This window comes from Heterocephalus glaber, unplaced genomic scaffold (genome assembly GCF_053883595.1).
Source record: "Heterocephalus glaber isolate CG9 unplaced genomic scaffold, H.glaber_assembly_v1.0 deba00001757, whole genome shotgun sequence".
Classification (NCBI taxonomy): domain Eukaryota; kingdom Metazoa; phylum Chordata; class Mammalia; order Rodentia; family Bathyergidae; genus Heterocephalus; species Heterocephalus glaber.
The window spans coordinates 3260437-3282614 of NW_028258454.1; the positions used below are offsets into that span (position 1 = coordinate 3260437).

Consider the following 22178-nt stretch of genomic DNA (forward strand, 5'->3'; position numbering starts at 1 on the left):
GACCCGGGGCCAGGAGGACGTGGTAAATTTCCCTGAAGGAAAGTAATCAGCAAAATCGACTGTGGGAAACTGCAGGATTTCTTTAACAAACAAACTGTAAAGAAGAGAAAGGGGGACCTGTCATTTAAAAGATGATTTTAAAACATATCAACCAACTGCAAGGGGTGAATCCTACTCTAAAGATGATTTAAACCCCCCCAGAAAAGGAAAGAAAAATACAAGTTTTGATAATGCTAAGGAGTTATTTTTAATTAGGAGTGTGCTAATAGTATTACAGTCATGTGAGTTTTTTTAAAACAGTTCTTATCTTGTAGAGTTACAGGCTGAAATAGCTATAGCTGAAATAATAGGATGTTTTAGATTTGTTTTAAAATAATCCCAGAGTAGGGGGAATGTGGGTGGTATCGATACAAAGTGGGCTTGATTTTGAAACTCTTGAAGCTGGGTGTTGTGTACATGAAGTTTCATTATACTCTTCTCTATACTTCTGTATATATTTGGACTTTTCCATAATAAAAAATATTAAATGAAAAGTCTTCAAAATTGGCTTACATATTGTTATCTGAAACAAGCAACACTTACTGAGAATTCTGTCCAATGCTAACTGTGACACATATATTAATTGTATCAGGTTCACAGCAATGCTGAGTTTGGAACTTTTACAATCTCCCTCATACAGAGGAAGACAGTGAACTTTAGAGAAGTTAAGTCACAGAGCTAAGTGGGTGGAAGATGTAGTTTGTAGACTTCTAGCCATATATAACTCAAAGGAGAACTGGCAGAAACAGAAGCAAGAGACCTAACCAACACAACTTCTGGGCTATACTTCTTGTCAAGTTACAACGACAAGTTGAGACTGCTTGATGTAGAGTTTGAATCCAAAGTTTTACTTTCTTCCTTCCTTTTCATTACAGTTGCTACTTGTCTGGTCATTAGGCCCTTGGTAGTCTATACTGAGATGCACTCTAATGATGACACATATTCCAGATTGCAAAGACTTTCATTAGTTCCAATTTTTTAAAAAAAGAATGTAAACTATCTCATTAAATTTTTAATATCAAATATATGGCAAAATGATAATATTAATATATTGTTTGCATGTTTCTTAAAATTGATTCTATTTCTTTTTACATTTTCTAAAAAAAAATATGATTCCACAACAGCACCACTCTAGAGCTACAAGCCCAGGTAAGCCAGGTCTGCAGCCCGAGATCCACATCACCCAAGGGCACCTCAACCTGCAGTGCCAGCAGACTTTGTGTTCATCCTAAGAGGCTCTTGGACCCTCCGCATCTGGCAGCAGTGAACTCCAAGCTTAGAAAACCTGACCTTTCTCTGCCCTCAAGCCCCTCCGCTGATGGCATCTGTGCCTGGGTAGTGTCTGCCCTTGGTGATGTCTCTTCAGGCTCCCACTCCTTATGCACCCCAGTAGGATGCTTCATCTGGGAGAACACAACCCCTAACCCCTAACTCCTGCCACCCAGCCAACCCTGAGGCAATACACCACCACCTCACCAAGGATTTCAGCACTGGCCACAGACGATTGGCTCCTGAGAGGGAGGGCTAGACTTGGTTTGTTTTTATTCCCTCCCAACCTAGAGCCGTGCTTAGTAGGAGGCAGGAAATGCACATACACACACTGCTAAGAACCTGAAGATTTATGAAGACTGTATCTGTCATACTTAAACTAATCCACTCAGCAGGGTATTGCTCCTGCCTCATGAGAAGGGCTTGTACGTATTCTCCAAGGTCACAAAATCTTTTCAGGACAGAGGTGGAACACAAGCCCAGGTCAGCGAGCACCTTCCCTTCACCCCAGATCGCTCTTTGTAGCCATGAAGGTTATAGGCAAGGCGCTGCAGGAGGCCTTGGGAAATGGTTCCTCTCAAAGGCTGCCTATCATTTGGGGCCTTGGATGACTGGGGGTAGCAGGGTGGACACCAAGATGTCCTCCACCTCTGGGACAGCCAGCTTACCCTAATCTGCAGAGGAGGTATTAGGAATAAGGAAAAAACAATTAACCTAGTAGAAACTATTTCGATAAAAAAGAAAAACAAAGTGCCTCACAAATTAAATAGGTCTCTCTAGTCAGAAAATGAGCGATCTGAGTGACAGTAAGTACACACACAATACATTAACACATATATGGATGAAGCCACGGGGTTCAAAGTGATGATAAGTAAATAAACAAGTAGAAAACTCCTTGTCACCTTAGGAGAAGGCTGGGGAATCAACTCATTACTGTATTTTGAAAACTGAAAATAACAGGAAAGATGCATGTATTTAACCTGTCTTTCCTATAAAAACTGTATCCCAGGAAACCAACTAGTTGGTGAAAGTAAGTTTCTCTTTCTAGCTCACATTCCAGCTAATAAATGAAGATGAAATGACGGGGCAAGAATATCACTATTTTACAACTCCTAATCACCGATGGCGGTAAGGAGGGTTAGCAGCAGAGAGAACAGGCTACTACTGTGTTTCCTGGGGTGAGACTACAACGTCATCGAAGAGGTATTTTACCCCACCCCCACCCTCCACAGCTGAGCATTAATCTGATCAAACCTCTGACTCTAATTACCAGCTTCTAGCAAACACAGAAGGCAAGGACCCATGTTAGATGCCCCACAGGAATATATCAAGTAAAATGCAGAGTGGGGAAAAATCCACAGGACAAACAACCCTGGTTCCTCAACAAGTAAATTCCAAATGGAGAAAAGAAAAAAGAAGGGAACCTAGTGATTAAGAGAGACTTAAGAAAAATATCAGCTAATTGAAATGAGAGGGCCTTATCTGGATAGCAGTAGGCATAAAAGAATAACTAATAAGACAATTAGAAAAGTGTGATTAAGTAGTCATTAATTCTTTTCATGTATAATGATTTTGCAATTTTCTGAGAGTTCTTGTAATTCATAAAAATACATCCTGAAATATTTGTAGATGGAACAGAAAGTAAGGGTCTTAAAGAAATGAGCCACACTCCTATTTACCATAGGGAAGAGAGGCAGCTATAACTGTGAGTCCCTAGCTGTGTGACCTTGACCTTGCTCAAGCCACTTGAGGCCCCTGTACCTCAGCCCCCTCCCTAGCACTGCAGGGTTAACAACACCCCCTGAGCCCCTCACCTTCCCAGAACACCAAGGCTCACTTCCCATAACTATTCCTCCCCATCACTACTCCCTGAAGGGCTTCCCAAGCTCTCTCACCTGCTTCGTGACCCTCTAATTGAACCCACTTGTCTCAAAGGACACAAGTAGGGAAGTAACAAGTTCTAATTCAGTTTTATGTTTCTCTCATGGCAGCACTGTTTCAACACTATAACCATATCTCAGCCACATGATGGGTTAAAAACTTCTTTGGATAACCCAGAAACCTAAATGCCACATATAACATTGTTTCTATATGAACATTCTTTCCCAGGACCAACTGGGTGCCTTACAAAGTTATGTGTGTGTGCACATGGGCACACACTTGAGTGTACACTTGGTGCACTCTGGGGGAAGCGCTTGCCCAGCTATTTGGCTATATCTGACCATCACACTTTTGAGCAGCATGCTCTTTTGATGGTGGGAGAAGTCAGACTTCTAGCTCCAACGAAGGCTCAGCTCAAAACACTACTGGTGGCTTCTGTTTTCCTCAAAGTGACTCAGTTTCTCAGGCAAGACTGTGGATGAGTTTTTAAAACTGTAAGTGAGCAGGACCCCCATGGGAGAGGGTGGGCTGTCGGGTCCCCATCGGCCTTCACCAATGTCCTCTTCTCTCCCTTGGCCACGGCTCTGGCTTCAACAGAAGCCCTAGTAAAGACAAAAGCCCTACCTGGCCTGAACTGCTGCCATCACCTTCCAGTTCTGAAGCTTGAATGTTATTTGTGGTTCTGATGTTAAAAAACACACTTTTTTCTTATGTTACCCTGTATGAGAGAGAGGCTGCTTAGAAGTCTCTGGTGTATCTTCCTATAAAAGTGTTCAGTGTGACACACAGGCAGCTGGGGCCCTGGAGCTAATCATGATACTTTCATGAGAGAAAACAGGTCTGTTAGATTTACAGTGTATCATTTCCAAACAAGATTCTGCATTCGACATCACCTGAAACGCCGATAAATAAACCGGAAGAGCATAGGCAAAACCATTCTGAGCATAATTACAGATCCAGGCTCCCGGTTATAGGGGAACCAAAGAATTCCACCAAGAACTCTCTCAAGATAACACCAAAGCTCTGAACTTTAAATTCTGCCTCGCACAGAGCCAGCAGCACAGGCCTTTGACAGGCAGGACTCCACCATGTTGTCTCCTTCGAAATTCAGCTGTAACAGGCCCAACCCCTATCCCTGGCAGTGGTTTTCACATCTTCCCAATAACACATCTCTTTATAAACTCAGTCAGCTTAATTGGCCAAATCAATCTACTCAAAAGTGTGTGATACATTTTCCAGTTTAAAAAAAAAATAATGTCATGCTTCACAAATATCCAAATAACCAAAATCTCGTTGTATTTACCAAAATAGGAATAATGGCAGCTGTAAGAATTTCAGCAGCTAACATCTCTACGTATCACACTTACAAAGTACCAACACTATGCTGAGTGAAAATAAGATGGGTACTCAGGCATCTTGGATTTCGTGCACACTGTACATTCTCCAATCTAATAGAATGGTGGCAGTGGGTATGGACACGAGAAAACCCCATTTGCAAAGCCACTGCCTCGCTGCCCCAACCTGCTGAACACCTCTGCTCTAAATAACTCTACACCCCAGCACCAGCCACAGATGGGCCTTAGGGCTGTGTGCCCACGGGTGCCCAGTCCCACCACACCTACCAAGCTGGATCAAGGGTGAGAGGCAAGAAGCTCAGTGGTCACCACAGGATCTTGCTAAATCATTACATGGCTCAGGCGGGGCTTGAACTTGTGATCCTCCTGTTTCAGCCTCCTCAAGTGCTGGAATTACAGGTAGGTGCCACCATGCCAGGCTCAAGGATGCAGAAAATCTTGCAGTCACTTTTCAATTCTCACTTTGGGCAATTTATTCCACCTCCTACAACCTTACTTTCCTCATTTTAAAAGTGGAAATAATCTATAACCATAGCAGATCAGGTAAAATACTATAGGTTAGGTGAAACAATGTAAATAAAGGGCCCAGTTTTGGTCAGTATTTAAATAATAGCTAGTGTTATTATATCCACCTTATTTACCTTGTAAAATTTATAAACCGTGCCTGAAAAGGCTCAGCAGCTGTCACCCTCAGTAGCTGGTTCAGTAGCTGTCACCCTTCAGGACTGCTGAGTTCTAGATGTTCCTTGCCCACCTGGCGCCAGAGTTCTTACCTGCTCCTGTCAACTCTGCCAGTTTTCCAAACTCTGGACTCTGTCATTCTCCTGGTTCTGTGGGGCTCATTTACTGCTTCCTATTTGGATTCCTGGCCTTCACCCAGCGCCAATCTGGAGCCACAGAATCTGCCCTGCTCTCTCCCATTTACTGTCATGCTGCTGCTCAAGCCCCGCCTCATGGTCAACAGGGTAGAATTTCAGGAGAAAGTGTCTCACCTCTGAAAAACTAGAAGTTTATACTTTGTCAGTTTCTGGTTTGTTGCCTTATTTAATGGAGTCAAAATGAAGAATTACCTGATTTCCTTAAAAATTAGTGTAACTATTAAAGAAGGCAATAAAATGTAGGAAAACATGCCCACCGCTTCTAAATAATGACCTGGGAGAAGGAAGTGGCAAAATTGTGATAAAAATGTGCAACGGCAAGAGATAAACCTGGGTTTTACTAAAGCAACATGCAGGAATCTCTTGAGCTTACTGAACTTTATGCTCCATTTAAAACAAAAACTAATGGTGAAAGGACTTGCAAGAACTCTGAGAGCTGAGGACAGAACACCTGTCAGTGACATCCAGCCTGCTTTTGGCTTCTCCCTTGCCCTGTAATTTCCCAGGGTGCCGATGGTGTCCTTCCAGGGCAGAGGCAGGTAAAGGGATGAGTTGGAAACACAAGACTTCAGCAAACCCAGGAGGATCCTTGGGAAAACTGACCATCAAGAGACCGAAGTGGACTAGTCATCCAGCACTCTCCCCTCCTACAGATTTTCCACCCAACTTCAGAGGCCTAGAGTTGGACCTCATAGATGGAGATGTAGGTTTTCCATACAAAAGTAAAGATGAAAGCAGTCTACGATTACTACACTCTCTCCTAGAGGATACCCACCCACTTCATCTGGCCAAGAAGACAATTTAATTCGCTTAGAAGGAGTGGTGCTCAAGACATGATCTCCAGATCAGCAATACAAGCAATTTCTGGCAGCTCATTCGAAATTCCAGTTCTCAGGGCCCCCTCAAGGCCTGCTAAATCAGAGACTTTGGGAGTGGAGCCCAGCAGTCTGTATTTTAACAAGTCTTCCTGGGGACTCTGGTGTATACTGAAGCTTGAGAATACTGACTTAGAGAACAAGCACAAAACAACTTCAAAAAATAGTTCCACCTCCTCCTCCAAAAACTCATTAATTACCTGCTATAATGTCAGAAAAGCACCTGTTTATCTCCCTTGTCTATAGAGTCAACTCAGGATTATCCTCTATCACGCCATGAAACAGATATGGTAGAAGTCAGTAGTAACTGGTTTAGACTTACCCTCTTGCAAGATTCCACCCTCCTCCTTAGGCTTTGTTTACCAAATCTCATCCATAGTCTTGAAACCTAAGTAGCCACAACAGAGTCTGGCACAAATACTGGCTGAATGGATAAATGAGTACACTGTATGGAGGAAAGCGGAGATGCTGGCAATGCTGGCTATCAGTACTGTCATTTGGAAATAACCTCCTATGCCTCATCTGGAAAATGGTTCTTCTATACAAGAGCTACTACAAGTTGACTGTACCATCAATACTCTATTCTACAACTGGCTCCTTGGTCCCCGATGATCCCAAGTAGCAACAGCTGGTATGAGAAAAGATTTATAAGGATCCCTCATTCTTCCCAGGAAAAGGTTCAACCGTCTCATCCAAGGATTTCTGAAGAGTTCCCAAACTGGCACATTATCAGGAGTGAGCATCCTGCAGGATTCTCCTGTTGGAGTACTATTTTTTTAAAAGGCAAGCAAGAGAGAGGCAAATTGCTAGGAAGTTGCATTTTTGCAGCAATTGGGAGACAAGTCTAACTTCTTACCAGAAACGGAAACCCATGTGATATCACTGTACTGCATATGAATTATTAATGTTTATAATCTCTTTTGCCAATTAGGTATTCAAGAAGGTTCCTGTTGACATCATGTTTGACATCATAATGCTTCATCATTCTAAAAGCTTAATGAAATGAATTATTGCTAGAAAAAAAAGAGATTGGCACACATTTTGCACTCTGGGGAATTCCAAAAGCCAAGGAGATAATGAAGATATGGTGCATAATTGATTACAACAAGAAGAAAAAGAACTATTGAAACCCACCACCACCATTTAAATAGGACTAAGGGGCAAAGATTTTATTTTTCTATGTAAGAATTTTAGAAAGGGATGGGGGAACCATGTGGCTAGCAACTATCTCAAACTCTTAAGGCAAAAGAAGAATTCTTATTCTAAAAAGGAATGAAAGTAAAGATTTTACAAAATATCTCATGTACAAAGAATACAGAACCCTTGAACTGTAAGACCGAAAAAGTCAACGTAACACTGAAGCATAGGCCTAAAGAATACTATTAAATATTTTAGGGTAATTCTGTGATTAAAAATTCTGTATGCTTTGTGTACCTCTGGTCTCAAATTTAATTTCAAATATCTAATTTCTCAGATCTATGCAATCCAAACTAATGTTGAATCCCTGAAGGAGTAGCTTGGTTGGAATGAATTAAGCTTCTATTTGGGAATCTTCTTGATAAAGCAAAGTGGAATAAATTCCTTCCCGGGTCAAGCCATTTAATATGTAAGCCAAGTAGCAATGAGGTTTATACAAATTTATACTCGCTGCTAAAAATCACTCCCCCCATTCCCCGTTTTTACTGCATTTGGAATCTAAGTAACCTCTTGAAGGAAGCATTAAAACACAAAGAATGGGTTCACTCATTTTTTTTCTTTCACTAAACAAACAGAGTACCAAGAGTTGCCAAGTGCTAAAATGAGATCTTTGCTACTCTAAAGGGCAAAAATACACAATTTCCCTTGAGCATCCCCCCCCCTAAAATACACAGAGTTCAAGAGTGGCCACCATTCTGAACTACTGCTTCAAGTTTTCAAATTTTCTTTTCAACAAGAGAAAGAGATAGTCTTTATTATTAATATCCCAATATAACCCAATTTAATGCTGTCACTAAATATAGCATTTTAATCCCTTGAAATTGTTCCTAAAGCTAACTCTATGAGAACTAGTGGCAGGAGGTGGAGAAGGAGACAAAGGACAGTACTCAGCACAGGCCTCTGTAACAAATGTGTAATTATACATTGTACTTTCATGAATCCAGATCTCGAGTTTTTTAGTATTCTATTTCAAAAAGCTTATTTTTGGTAAAGAGTAGGTGCTCAATAAATAGTATTTTTTATTCTAGCAGTATGATTATTACCAAAGAAGCGCTGCAACTACAAACATCAGTTAAGATTCATATTGCAAATCAAAATGCTGTTTTCTCCTTAAAAAGTCAGTTCATGAGAAGAAGCGTTTGGTCTTCAGCCTGAAGCCGGCACACGCTTTCCTTCCCCTGGCTCCAGCGTGCCCTGACTTCCTCCAATCAAGACCAGGCGACCCCTCACATTAGGTCTGCTGCTGAAGTTTTTAACGATTAAATACGCGATGTGTCTCACTCAAGGAATCACGGAGTGGCTCCTGGAAATCTCGCTGTGCAAAAGCTGCATCTAGCTAACATCAAAAGTCACAGAGTTGAATTTTTTTTTTCCTCTGTACAGTGGAAGTGCCACTGACATTTTGTTTGCTATAAGCAATAAAGAAGCCCAGTGTCCAGACTGACATAATGAGATCCGTTTTGAGAACGTATAGGAAGGTGCTAATAAAATAACCATTTTCATCTGCCATTAAGAAATACCTAGTGACTGCTTTAATCGTGTAAGCATTTTTTTCCCACTTCCTCACAATTTCAGCCTCCTGAAGGACCAGACGTATGTGCAGAATCTGCATCTTTAGACAGCTGCACTGCACCGCAAACCATGTCCCCTAGCTGTGTCTCCGCTGGCAATCTACACTTAGGGGCGGCATCTCTCAATTTGTCCAGGATGCAGCCAACCCAAGAGAGAAAGGCTAAAGTGACAACAGGTTCCACCCTGCTCCTCTTCCTATCCTTGCTCTGTCTCAAAACACAAACACTCTTACTCATTCACAAATCCTGGGCTGGGTACCTGGGCTTGAGACTCCCTTGGCTGGCTTTGCCAGGTGAAAACCTGAATGGGAACCACGTCTTATACGGGTACTGGGTCTGCAGCAGTCACCCAATTGGCATGCAAACCCAGCCTGGTGCTCAGATTCCCCCACGCTCCGGACGATACACGCACAGCTCCGGCCGCGCATCCCGAGCCACCGCCTCCCTCCCGGGGGGAAACAGGCCAGCCCGCTGCGCCTCCCTCTCCACCCGGGCCCCAGACCAGCTAGGGTCCCTCCCCGCGCCCCTCTGGGGATCTTTTCCCGCTCCCATTTCCTGGTCCCTCATCACCCCGCTAAAGGCAAAGTAAACTCCTCCGGAGCGCAGCCGCCCCGCGCCCCCGCATTACGCCCGCTCCCAGCCGGGAAGACCCTGCCCCGCGGCTCGGGCCGGACGGGGAGGGCGCCCCACGCGGGCGGGCGCCACCTACCTGCACGCTGGTGTAGCTGGTCTGGGTCTCGGCCTCGGCGCTGGCGCAGCAGTGGCGCCTCCGGCCCCGGCAGGTGGTCCCGGCGGGGGCTGTGGAGCCCTCGCTGCTGCCGCTGCCCAGCTCGGCGCGGGCCCTGCGGACGCGGACGGCACCCAGGGGTCCCGGTGCGCGGCCCGCGGGGACGGCGTCGGAGGCGTCGGTCTGCACGAAAAGGCCGTGTAGGGGCGCCGCGGGGCCCTGCGACACGCCGGAGGTCTGGCGGGGCGAGTTGGACTCGTCTGAGTCCCGGCAGTAGATCACGCCGCTCTGCGAGACGTGGATGCTGGGGGCGCAGCCCATCCCTCGGCCGGGCTCTCCCGCGCCCCACGCCGCCCGGACCCCGCGCGCCCGCGGCCACCTGCAGTGAGGGGGCGGTGGCGCGGGAACTGCGCACCCCTGGGCCTGCGGGGCCGCCGCTCCGTCGGGCTCGCCTCGCTGCCCCCCGCCCAGCCTCCGGGGGCCGCGCGCGTCACCCCAACTTTCCCTCCTGGGCCATCGTCCTCCCCGAACCGGAGAGCGCGCGCACACAGCGCCCCGCGCGCACCGGCGGCCGCCACCCTCCCCGCCGCGGCGCCCCCAACGCGCTCCCCGCGCCGCCGCCTCCCTCCGCCTCCCTCGTCTCGGCTGCGCCGGGCTCCCGCGGCCCCGGGCCAGGCGCCCACCCGCCCGCCAGCCTGCGCCGTCTTCCCGCCTCGGCCCGCACCCTCCCTTGCTCCCTTCTTCCTCAGGTGCCCCAGCTCCGAGGACGCGGGCACCACGCCTCGGCGCCCTCCCCTCCTCCGCCGCTGCCCAGGGGCCTCCTCCCGTGGGGACCCTTCGCGACGCCGCCCCCTAGTGCCCCGGCCCCTCTTCCCTGCCGCATAAGCCCTGGGCCAGGCCTTGAAGGGCTGGGTGGCCACGGAAACCCCACCATAAGTCTCTGGCTTCTCAGGGACAAATGTTCACACGTCTCTAACCAAAACGCCAGGACTCCTGTCCCCAGCAGGAGGGACCCTGCAGCCCAGGCCCTCCCAGTGGGTTTGCTAGCCTCTCCGAACACGGAGAGCTGAGGAAAGACCTGGTTTTCCCAGTACAGTCCTCTTTCCCTCGACCCCCACCGCACCCCGTTTCCTGCACGCAATCGCTGTCTGAAGGCTGAGGAACCCCATTCCAGTGTCCTTATTGTTTGGAAATTCATGCCAAGGAATTGGAGGCCTTGAACTGGAACCTGGATACTTGAACACCTAATTTCCTGCAGAAGATCTAAAGCTAGTGAGAAGCTGTGTACAGTCTAGCTTGCTTTCTTCCCTCTTCCCTGGCTGTCACTAAACTTTCACCCCGACTGTTACCCTATTCAGCCTCCCTTTGTCAACTCTTCTTTCTCACACTCAGGCCTGGCCAGTCAAAATGCCTTTCCTCACTCTCCTTAGTGAACCATAGGCAGACTCAGCTGCTCTGGAGAAGGGCAAGAAGGCTTCAAGCTTGCAGTTCCCCCTTCCCTTGTGTGACATCCGGGCACAGCCACCACTGCCCACTTATCACAGGCTCCTTCAGTAATGCCACAATGGCAAAAGGTGGGTAATGAGTTGGTCTAAGAAAAGAGTTTAGAGTTGCTTATAACAACAATAGTAAAACAAACGAGTTTAAATGCAAAACACAATGATAAGTATGCAATCTGAAATACTGTCCATCATCCTTCTCTTCCTTTCTCTCTCCATACCACCAACTCCTAGGGTGACCATCATGAAGACCTCAAATGATTTCTGACCTTCACAGAGAAGCAAGGTATCACCCGACTTCCCAATTCCAAACATAAAGGAGAAAAAGCAACTTTATTCTTGCACTTCGGCTTTCTCATCTCAGTTTAACCCTTTTGGTGTTGTTGTTGTTTTGATGGCACACACACACAAAAATCCATCTCCAGTTAATCTGCAATAAATTTATGCTGTATTTTCTAATGGACAGGCAAATTGCTCAAAAGATTTTTGCACAGGTTGAGTTCCCCAAAAAAGCAGATTAGGCCATGGTGTTTAGTAAGCAGAGGTTTTATTAGGAAATGCTCTTGGAATCAACTAGTGTGGAAGGACAGGGGCAAGGGAGAGAGGGTGACATTTGACCAGAGGGGGAGAATGATTCCAACCCCCTCCCATATTCCTGCCACTAGTGTGATGCTCAGAGCAACCGGACTTGCTATAAGAGGGTGGGCTTTGATATACCCAAGCCTGTGTGGATCAGCATTTACGTACAGGCCACATCAGTGACCTTGGGCAAAGTGGCCCTCTTCACCTTATAAAAGAGCAGCTGAGCCAAGGATTTTCTGCTGGCAGCACTCCAAGCAGCCAGGAAAGCCAGTCAGTCCTTCTTTATGGCATCCAGCTTCCCCCACAGTCCCCTTGCACCCTGCCTGGACACCATGCCTATAGGAACACTACATTAAATGTTGAGACAATTTGGGGATGATTATTTATTTAAAACTAAGCCTGACAGCTACCATCTGCCCTACCTCCAAGGGACCCCTTAAAACCTGATCAAACAACATCAGTTAGATTATAAAAACACTAGTGTCCATCAGGATTCCTGTTGTAATGTTAATGTCAGGAGTTCACTGTTCCTAAAGTCAGTCTGTGATTCTCTCCTTCGTACCCATTTTGGTCATTCTCCTCAGGAAGCTACTCCCCGTAGCAGATTTAACATACTGAAATTTAGGGCCATGCTAATTCTCTGGCTACATGTCTACTTTTTCAAAGTTTTCTCAAGAAATGTGGCTACTATGCTGAAATTACCTAAAGGGAGAGGGAACCACTCCACTCACTGAGACTTCTGCAGGCAAGATTATGATAAAACAAATTACAACCCATCTTCTGATGGAGAACCTTAGGAGCTGAATCATGAAGGAAGCAAGTCATTCAGAAACAAATTTAGGTTGAACTTTCTACATTAGAAAAGGAAAAAAAAAAGCCAGGCTGTTTCTGTGGGATAATTGAACATTTCAAGGTGGAACCAGTCTTTGGCTGAATGCAACTTCTCCACAGGAATAAAAGACAGAAGGAGACAGGCGCTAGATGTACATGTTTCCTCCCATTTCCACAGCAGCCAAGAGCTCAGTTTCCACTGCCAATTCTGGCTTAGTGAAAGGAAAACTTAATGTATCCCTCTAATCTCCACCAAGTGTTCTCAGTGGGAAGGTGCAAGCTGCCCTTTGCTGAACAGATCTGATCTCTGAAACTTAGAGAAGTGTGTAAGTGGAGGAGAAATGTTTCGCTGAAGTCATTCCCCCAGCTTCATTCTGAGGCCTGAGTTGTTGCCTGTGTAAGTGATTTCTGAAGTGATCCCCAAGTAACTATTTCAGTGTATTCCAGAGTGACAGCAAAGTCACTGCAGACACAATTTAGGCCCAAGTTACAGAAAAAGGCAGAAAAACTCAACATTACAATAACTTTTTTTGATCAAGTAGAGAAAAATTTAACAACAATGTCCAAAAAGCAAATTGAAAGAAAGCAAACCAGATCAGAAATATATATATATATATATATATCAAACCTCAGATAGGTCCAAGGTCAGCTGTGAGGCTTTTATGTTTCATAATGATATCAAGTAAGTGCTTACTTCAAAATTATGACCCAGAGGCACTGTAAGATCCTGAACAATTAAGGTCCACTCCAATTCTAAAATGGTATGAATCTTCCAGAATTCCTCTAAAGAAGCAGAAAATGTGATTAATACACTTTGAATGATTCTTAACCATAAAGGTTAAAACAATAGCAGCTACCTGACTGATCTTAGATAACCAAACATTTAATCCACCAATAAACCTTATTACAGAGTTTCTGAGTTCAGACCCTGGTCCTAATGGTGAACTTATTGGAAATATAATCCCCTACAAGCAAAATGATACTGGTTTATTAGGCAGCCAGCATAGCGAAAGGCACGCTGAACTCAGTCAGAAGAGCAACCCTGAGCAGAGGTTCTGCCTCTTAGAGTTATGTAACCTTGGGCAAGTCACTTAACTTCTGGACCTCAGTTTCCTAGGTAATCACTAACGTCTCTAAATCACCAACATTGGGGACACTATGAAAGTTTCAACCCTCTCCTTAAATTACATTCAATTTAGAATTGTGGGACTTTTGAACTAAAAGCAACAGCCCCAACAGAACACCAGAATCACTTAGAGGAATATGTCAGAAATACAGCAATTCCCTTGTCCCATCCCAGAGACGTGGCTTCAAGGGGTAAGGACTGGTCTAGCATCAACCCTTTCAAGGAAAGTGAACAAGGGTGGCCTTCCCATCGCCTCTGTAGGGGATGAAGGGGAAGGCTGAAGTCCTTACAAGTACTCATGAGCCCCTATGCAATGCGTGGCCACCTTTGCTCCTCCACGCTCTGCTCCGACCACAGAGGTCTCCATGCTGTTTCCCCAGGAGAGTCACCGTGCCCAGGAGCTGCCACCCTCCCAGTCCTGCAGTCACATCCACAAGTGTGGGGCTGACCTCCTCCAAGCCTCCAGTCAGATGTCCCCTACTCGATGCTGCCTATCTACAACTCCAATTAAAAATCACACCTATATCCCTTCTTTGTCCCTCTGCTACTCCTAACCCACTTAGCCTACGGTTTTTCTTGTTTCATAACACCACCCTCTAACTTACTATATAATCAACCCTCTCTCTTATCCATATGCTTCTCGTCTATCTGTTCTCACCACAATATACTTCCTCAAAGGCAGAGATTTTTTTACTTTCTTATTTACTGATGCCTCTCATACTTTTAGAACAGTGCTTAATAGTTGCTCAAATATTTTTGAATGAAAGAATGAATTCTTTTCTCCCTTCTCTCATTTCTCATATCTTAACTGTTATAACCCAACATTAAAGGAGTTATTATGTTAGGTTTTTCTTTTTTAGTAGAGTTTTATGTTTTTAGGGGTTTTTGTTTGTTTTGTTTGTTTTTTGGGTTGTTTTTTTTGGTACTGGGGATCAAACTCGGATCCTTGCGCTTGAGAGGCAAGCAGCATAACCACTGAGCTAAATCCCCGGCCCTATGTTTTTAGGTTTTAAAGTCAGTGAATTTCTTTCACCTGGAAATCCTCCTTTTAGTAATAAAATAATTTGTACAGAGATGTTTGGGAACAATACTATTAATAATTAAGAAATGGATAATTCAAACATCAAATGTTTAAGCAGTCTCAACAAACTACACTAGTAAGTTAGAGTAGCACTAATTAAATGTGTTTAGATGAAAATATTAGGTTAAAAGCAATGTAGTCAGTATACACTGGTTATTAAAAAAATGGAAAATAAACATAAAATGATATAAAAACAGTACATAAAAACAAGGTGAGTGAAGGAATGCAATGTCAATTCTCTTCAAAAATTTTTAGCTGACAATATTTTATGATTTCCACTGATATTTTTCCCTTGAACAAGGGAGAAAATAAAAAAAGTTAAAGGAAAGAATCAGAGATAAATAAAGATAGAGAAATTAATGCATACACATTTACAAAATAAGTACAAAATTACACACAGGGAGACAGAGAGGCAAAAAGAAAATGAAAGACAAAGACATTGCCACCTCTTCAAGGTGAAGTATTTCTCCAAGTGAGTTTGTAGATGCAACTCTTTAAAGAGAATAAAAGTGAGTTGCATTTTTAATTTTAGTTGCATCACTTTGTGGATCTTTTGCCAAAGACCAAATAAAATTAAGGAGAAGACTTGGCCCACAGGACAGTCTTCTCTTTCCAGTTGTAGAAAATGCAAATAGTGAAGAGGTAGGGAGAGATTCAACTAATATCTGACTTCCTTAGGTCAACATCAAATATGGACTGCATTGAGTGCAGGCCCTGTGTCCACAAGGTACAAAAGTGATCTGTTCTTTCCAACGAGAACACCACGGGGAAGGACTCCAAAATAGTCTTGCTTCTCACCTTCAGAATTCTCCTGGAGCCAAACAATCAGGCTACAAGAAATGGAACATTCATTTCCAAAAGCCTTGTAAATATATTTCATAAAAGCATGAGACATAAAAGAGCATATGAATGGAACACAAGGTACAGTTCTACTCCAAAGGAGCTTATAGAGCAATACATGAAATGGGACTTACAAGAAATAACAGCATAATACATGAGTGTCAAGGTGCAAGAGCAAAAATGAATGGTACTGTCACCTCCTTTGTGTTATGACAACTGGAAGAGGCTTTCTGGGGAAGGAAGCAGGTCAACTGGACCTTGAACAGATGATTTTTTTCCCCAGTACTGAGGATTGAACCCAGGGCTTTGTGCATCCTAGGCAAGCACTCTAACACCAAGCTACATCTCCAGCCGAACCAGGGTGACTTTTTAGTGAAAGGAATCACATGCGAAAAGGCAGAGAGAAATAGCCAACATTGGTGGAGTCAGAGACAGGAAGCAGATCAGAAAATCAGATGACTACAACTCCCAAAGAAGAGATGATAAAAGTGGAGGAGAAAGAAAAAGATGGAAGATGAAAGACACTGACCCTTTTTCTGTACATAGTAGAAGTCATTCTAAGTTCTGCCACCCCTAAGGAAACTCCCCCTGTGAAAATCTAGAGTTAGAAAATAAATCCATTATGTAGCAAAATAAATTTTTGTTTGCCAAATGATTAAATGTTGGCTTTCTATGAATAGTAGATTACATGGCTCCTTAAATACTCTTAGATATTCTGAGGCAGGTACACATTATTAATTCACACCAATTTGTTAACATATTACATACAATACATAAAGCAAGGCACATGTATATTTGTTTCTAAATTAGTTTGAAATTTTCTAAATGCCTCCTAGGTAAGTTTTCAGAGTCTAGTTTCTAAGGAGACCCTCCCCTGCCCATGTACACACTTTGCCAGGCACAGAACACATTCTGAAAGATCTGATCATACCATCCATTCATTCATTAAGCAAATATTCATGGAGTATCTACCATGTGTCAAGTGCTAACCAAGCATTAGGGAACAAGACAGAAATAGTCCTTGTTTCCACTGAGTTTAGAATTTTTGGAGAATTTAGAAGGAGAAACAACCAATAGAGTTCTCTGGTAATCTGAAGATTATACTAGGATTTAAAATATCTTGATATGGTATAGAGACTTGAGCAGGGTTATGGAAGTTTTCTCAAAGGATGTGGACATTTAAGCTATGAGTCCCAGAAAACTTTATCAAAACTTTTTACTCGTCATGTATGCCTTAATCATCTGCCCATGCATCCATCTGCCCATCCATGCAATGAAAACACTGAGTATCCCCACTGTCCCAAGTACAAGAACTGAAATATTGCTTACCCTCAGACAGTCCACTCAGAAACATAGACATACACACAAGAGAGGGTGTTAACACTTGCTTTGAAATAAAAACCCAAGCCCAGAGAACACTCCCAGGCAAAAGGGGCCTTGTCTTTTAAAGGGATTCTCAGCTTGCATTTGCATTTTGTGGGGCCCAGAGGCTTGAGTCTGGAAATCAGAAAGTGTCCGCCCAGCACCAGCACTGACATTGAATGAGAGACATAAGGACAAGAATCTCTTACACCCACTGCTGGATCTCCAGTATTTACAACCAGAAATAATGCATGTTCAGTATTTGTTGAAAGAGACATGAAGAGTGGGGCGGTTAAGCCTAACTGTGTCAACCTGATTGGTTTAAGAAATGTCTAGGGGATTGGTAAAGCATTCTTCTGGGTGTGTCAGGTAGGTCGTGGAGGTATGTATGGCTTTCAGTACTATAAATGGTCCCTCATGTTCCTCTCTGGTGCTGTTTCCCCTGCTCTGCTTCCTAGCCACTATAACCTAGGCAGCTTTGCTCTGCCATTCTTTTCTGCCATGATGTTCGTGCCTTGGTGCTAAGCTGACCATGGACCGAACCTCCTGAAACTATGGGCCAATCTAAACCTCTCCTCCTTTAAGTTGTGCGTGTTGAGTATTGTGTCCCAGCCACAGGAATGCTGACAAAGAGGACAGTGGGCCTCTAGGTCCTCCCCAACAGCACATACCCCACACCTTCTGTGTGTGACTAAGCAAACTATCTCTCTGCCAAGAGCTCCCCTACAATCAGACCCACACAGGGATGCGAGTTTCGTGCTTCATGTCAGGATTTTTAAAGTCAGCCTTTGATATGTTTGCCCCAAGAACAGCTTTTGAGCCCAGAGAGTTTACTTCTTCACTAGCTCCAAGTGCCTCAAGGCTGCCGCGCAGCCTGAGGGCCCTGTATTAGCACCTTCTGTGGATCTTGTGTCTTAATCCTCTCACTTTGGCTGCCTCAGATGTGAAGGGAAGTGCTCTAGAAGTCTTCTGGCAGAGTCACTTCCTTCTTGGAGTTTGACATATGCTCTGCAATGTGGCACTTCCCATGTTACATCATTAAATGTCTCCAAGGCAACAGTAGCTGGGGGGCATTACTGATTACTTCTTCATGCTTCATATTGCATGCCTTATAATATCACAGACAGAAATAGATTAAGTCACATGGGGGACAGCTTTCCAGGTTCTCCATACCAGTGGCTATCAAACTTAGGCACACATCAGAGTGTGCCATCTGCCTAAAACATAGATCTCGAGGCTGAGAACTTGTTTTATCATTTGTTCCCAAGTGATACTAATGCCACTCATCTGGAGAGCACAATTTGAAAGTCATGGCTATACACAAAGTAAGATGTCACAAAACAAAAGCAACGGCAAACAAACAAAACCACTCATTTGTGATGTTTTATGTTCTGAAACATAATGTAACTTGAGCTTAAACTTGAAGCTTCATTACCCAAAGAAATGCCACACAACACTATTATCTGACAATTATAAGTCATGAAAGGTTGTGGATTTCAGAGACATTTCTGAGCCTCTCCTAACCAGGTCAATTTTACATAGTCTTCATCCTTTCTGAGACCCGGGGGTGAGGGTAAGAGAAAGACAGGTGTACAGAAGTCAACTTAATATTTGCATACACACCAGCAGAACTATATATATTTCCAGCAGAGTACTTGATTTTTTCATTAATATATAAGGTTCAAACCTTGTCCACTATCTTTTAGGGACAATAAATAAAATTCTAGGAAGCAGAAACCTGGGGATCAAGTCTGGAAGGGGAAGAAACAATGTGAATTCAATCCAGTATATGTACACAAGAACATAAAATTATTTTCAGCGTCCTGGCTGAATAATAGTAATAATAGGTGTCATTTTGGGGACTGTATTAGTCAGCTTTCCTGTTGTGGGACCCAACACCCACAACTTAAAGAGGAGAGCTTTAATTTGCTCACCATTTCAGTCCACGGCCAGCTGGCTTCACTGCAGAAACAGCATGGTTGGAGGGTGCTGTAGAGCAAAGCTGCCTAGTTCATGGCTTTCAGAAAGCAGAGCAGGGAACCAGTGCCAGACTGGAAGGGGGAGGGACCAGACATAAACCTCAAGGCCAGACCTCCCAGACCCACGCAAAGAAGCATGCTCCACCAATCCCTGGGCAGATCTCAAAATCAATGAAGTTGAAACTCCACCCAAACAACCACAAGACAGCTTACTATGTGACAGTCTTATACTTTATAGGTTTTATCTCTGTATGCTTCTCTTGTGTTTTTGTCCTTTAGATATGAAATTTTTCAATATTTCTTTTCTGTTGACCATTAACCTGAAAGCTCACCTTGCTTGGCTAAAGCAATTACTTGCTTTCCCCTGAGTATGGAGTCATCAAACTTTTACAGGTTATAAAAATCCTGCATAGATTTTTACAAAAGAGATATGGTTAAAGCTATGTGCATTGTGTTTGTCACTGAGATCTAAAAGATAAGGTTCAGATCCTTCACAACAAGGAAAATGATCTTATTTAAATTGCCAACATAAACATCAGCTTTAAAAGAAAAAAACATGACCTTTAAACTTTTGAAATGAAAGTGACATTAGAATTATCCTTTGTTGTTAAATTAAGAAATCAAGCTAGTGTTTAAGATTTTCATTTTCTTAACAGTTTTGCAGGTGATAAAGCTAAGGCCCCAAATCTGTACATTCATAAAACATTTGTAAGTACCAATTGCAAAAAGTTCTATAAAATCACATAGCCTGCTACAATTCAGATGGATTTCCACATTAATTGCATTTTAAATATAAAATGTATTACAGTAAATTAGAAATGACACATAGGCAAGTAACCTCAAGTTTTGTGAAATGTGAGAAGCAAATCTAGAATGGCCATTCATAGAACTCTTGCTATGGGAGGCTAGAAATTACCCTAAAACAGTCAGAGAGCCATTTAAGAGTCTAGATACCATTTCAAAAAAACCCTAACAGCCCTATTTTGAATAGGTATATGGAAAAAGAAGAATAAGATCAAAATCATTGTGAGAAAATAATTCTTCAGTGATAAACAAACAATGCAGTATGGTTCTTCAAAATTACTTTGGCATATCCATAGATCTTTGTTTTTTATAATTGTGGAAGAATAAAGAAAAAAGAAAACAAAACACCTTAGAGTATATCTTCAAATAGAGTTACATTTTATGATGGTAACGTTATCAAAAGTACAAATCTTCTGTTTACAATCACAATGAAGAAATGGAGGCCAATTTTATCCTTCTTCCACTAACAACAAAAAAAAATACAAAATATATGAAAAACTATGATCAGACATTGGAGCATAGGTAGCTCAGGACTGAAGTCTATGAGAGAAGGAAAACAGATGGGTTACACAGTATAATCATCCCAGCTTTCACCCTGGAAGCAAATTCTACATCTCAGAATAGAGAAGAGAACAATGGTTCCAATGACATGAAAAGAACAAAATCAGAGTCCAGAGAGGTTTACGTGCTGGAAGTTATGGGCCAGAGTTTCAGAAAGAAGGATCTATATTTTAAAATAACATAGAGGGGCACTTGAAAACTTATTAAATACTAAGGCATGCTTTAGTAGGAAGAAATTTCACACATCAACAAGAGAATGACTGGAAAGTTAAAAGCTGAACAATTCACAGAGCTCACACAAAAGTAAGATCCACCTAAGTTCTCAAAAGCCAAAGTGGAGAGTCTTTACTGATCACTCCAGATATTCAGTGGAGAACCAATAAAGTCCTGCCTTAATAATACTGTTAAGGAATCCTTAGAGAACTACTCCAAATTTGCCTTGAAAGCTTAAAAACAAACCTTGAAATAATCAAACCAACTGAACAAAAATTAACTTAATTTTTTGTAAAACCAAAATCTAAACATTATTAAAGGAAGACAACAAAACCTAAACACCAACAGTGGAAGATCCAAAATGTCTAGCACACAATCAAAATTACTAGATAACCCAAAAAGCAGGAAAATGTAACTAATAATTAGAAGAAAAGTCAGTAAATACAAACAGATATATTGGTAGATATTGGCAGATAAGAATATGTACAAGTTACTATAATTATTGTCTAAGTATTGAGAGAAAATAATCATTGAGAGAAGAGAAATAGAAGATTAAAAATGGAAGAAAAATGAATCAAATGGAGATTTTTGAAATGAAAAATAAAAGTTCTGAAATTAAATAGTCACTGGATGGGACTCAAAGCAGATTAGATATTGTAGAAGAAAAGAACAGTGAAATAGAAAACATGCAAATTAAAACTATTCAAATTGAATCAAAGAAAGAAAAAGAGCTAAAAGAAAACAGAGCCTCATTGAGTACAGATTTTTAAAATTCAAGAAACCTCAAGCAAAATAAGCCAAAAGCAAACTATTCTTAATACAATATAATTTATTTTAAAAACAATAAAAAGAAAATATGAAAAAGAGTTATAGAAAAGGAAGTAGTAAATATAGAGGAACAAATGCAAGAACACAAGACTTCTTGTTAGGAACTATGAAAGCCAAAATAAAGTGGACATCATTAGTGAAAGAAAAAGATCATTGATCTATACACAGGAAAAATATCTTCCAAAACAAATAAGGTAAATAAAGTTTTATTCAGATAAAAATTCATCACCAGTAATCATGTATTATAAGAAAAGTCCTAAAAGCACTATAAGTAGAAGTAAAATACTAGTTAGAAACTTGGATATACACAAAGTAATAAAAACATATAAGTAGTAAATATAAGGGCAAATATAAAGCAATTCTTTCTCGCCTTTATTGTTTTTAAAAGATACGGCTGGGGTTGTAGTTCAGTAGTCAAGCATTTTCCAACCATGCACAAGGCCCTGGTTTCAATCCCCAACACTGAAAAAACATAAAGATAATTAACTTTATAGAAAAAGTGATAACAGTGTGTTGTGGTGTTTATAAAACACATAAAAGTACAGTCATGCACGGTATAATGATGTCTGGTCAACGATGGACTTTATATATGACAGTTATCCTTTGTGTATGTAAGTAGGTATGTACTAGGCTTAGGTGTGTGGTAGCCATCCATTCTAGTTTGTGTATACTCTGCTATT

General features: G+C 42.5%; 1 protein-coding gene across 6 annotated transcripts in view; it reads right to left on the bottom strand.

Moving 5' to 3' along the window:
- The window catches only part of Pde8b (phosphodiesterase 8B), a 241082-nt gene that overhangs the window by 188300 nt on the left and 30604 nt on the right, over positions 1 to 22178 (bottom strand). For 4 of the 6 annotated variants that reach the window (XM_087201163.1, XM_013067599.3, XM_004870182.4 and 1 more), the window contains exon 1: positions 9775 to 10226. The exons of the other annotated variants lie outside the window; for them this stretch is intronic. In XM_087201163.1, coding sequence (XP_087057289.1) covers positions 9775 to 10113 — 339 coding nt within the window. In that variant the 5' untranslated portion in view covers positions 10114 to 10226. Of the gene's footprint in view, positions 1 to 9774; positions 10227 to 22178 lie in introns of those variants that run through there. 6 annotated transcript variants of the gene reach the window in all.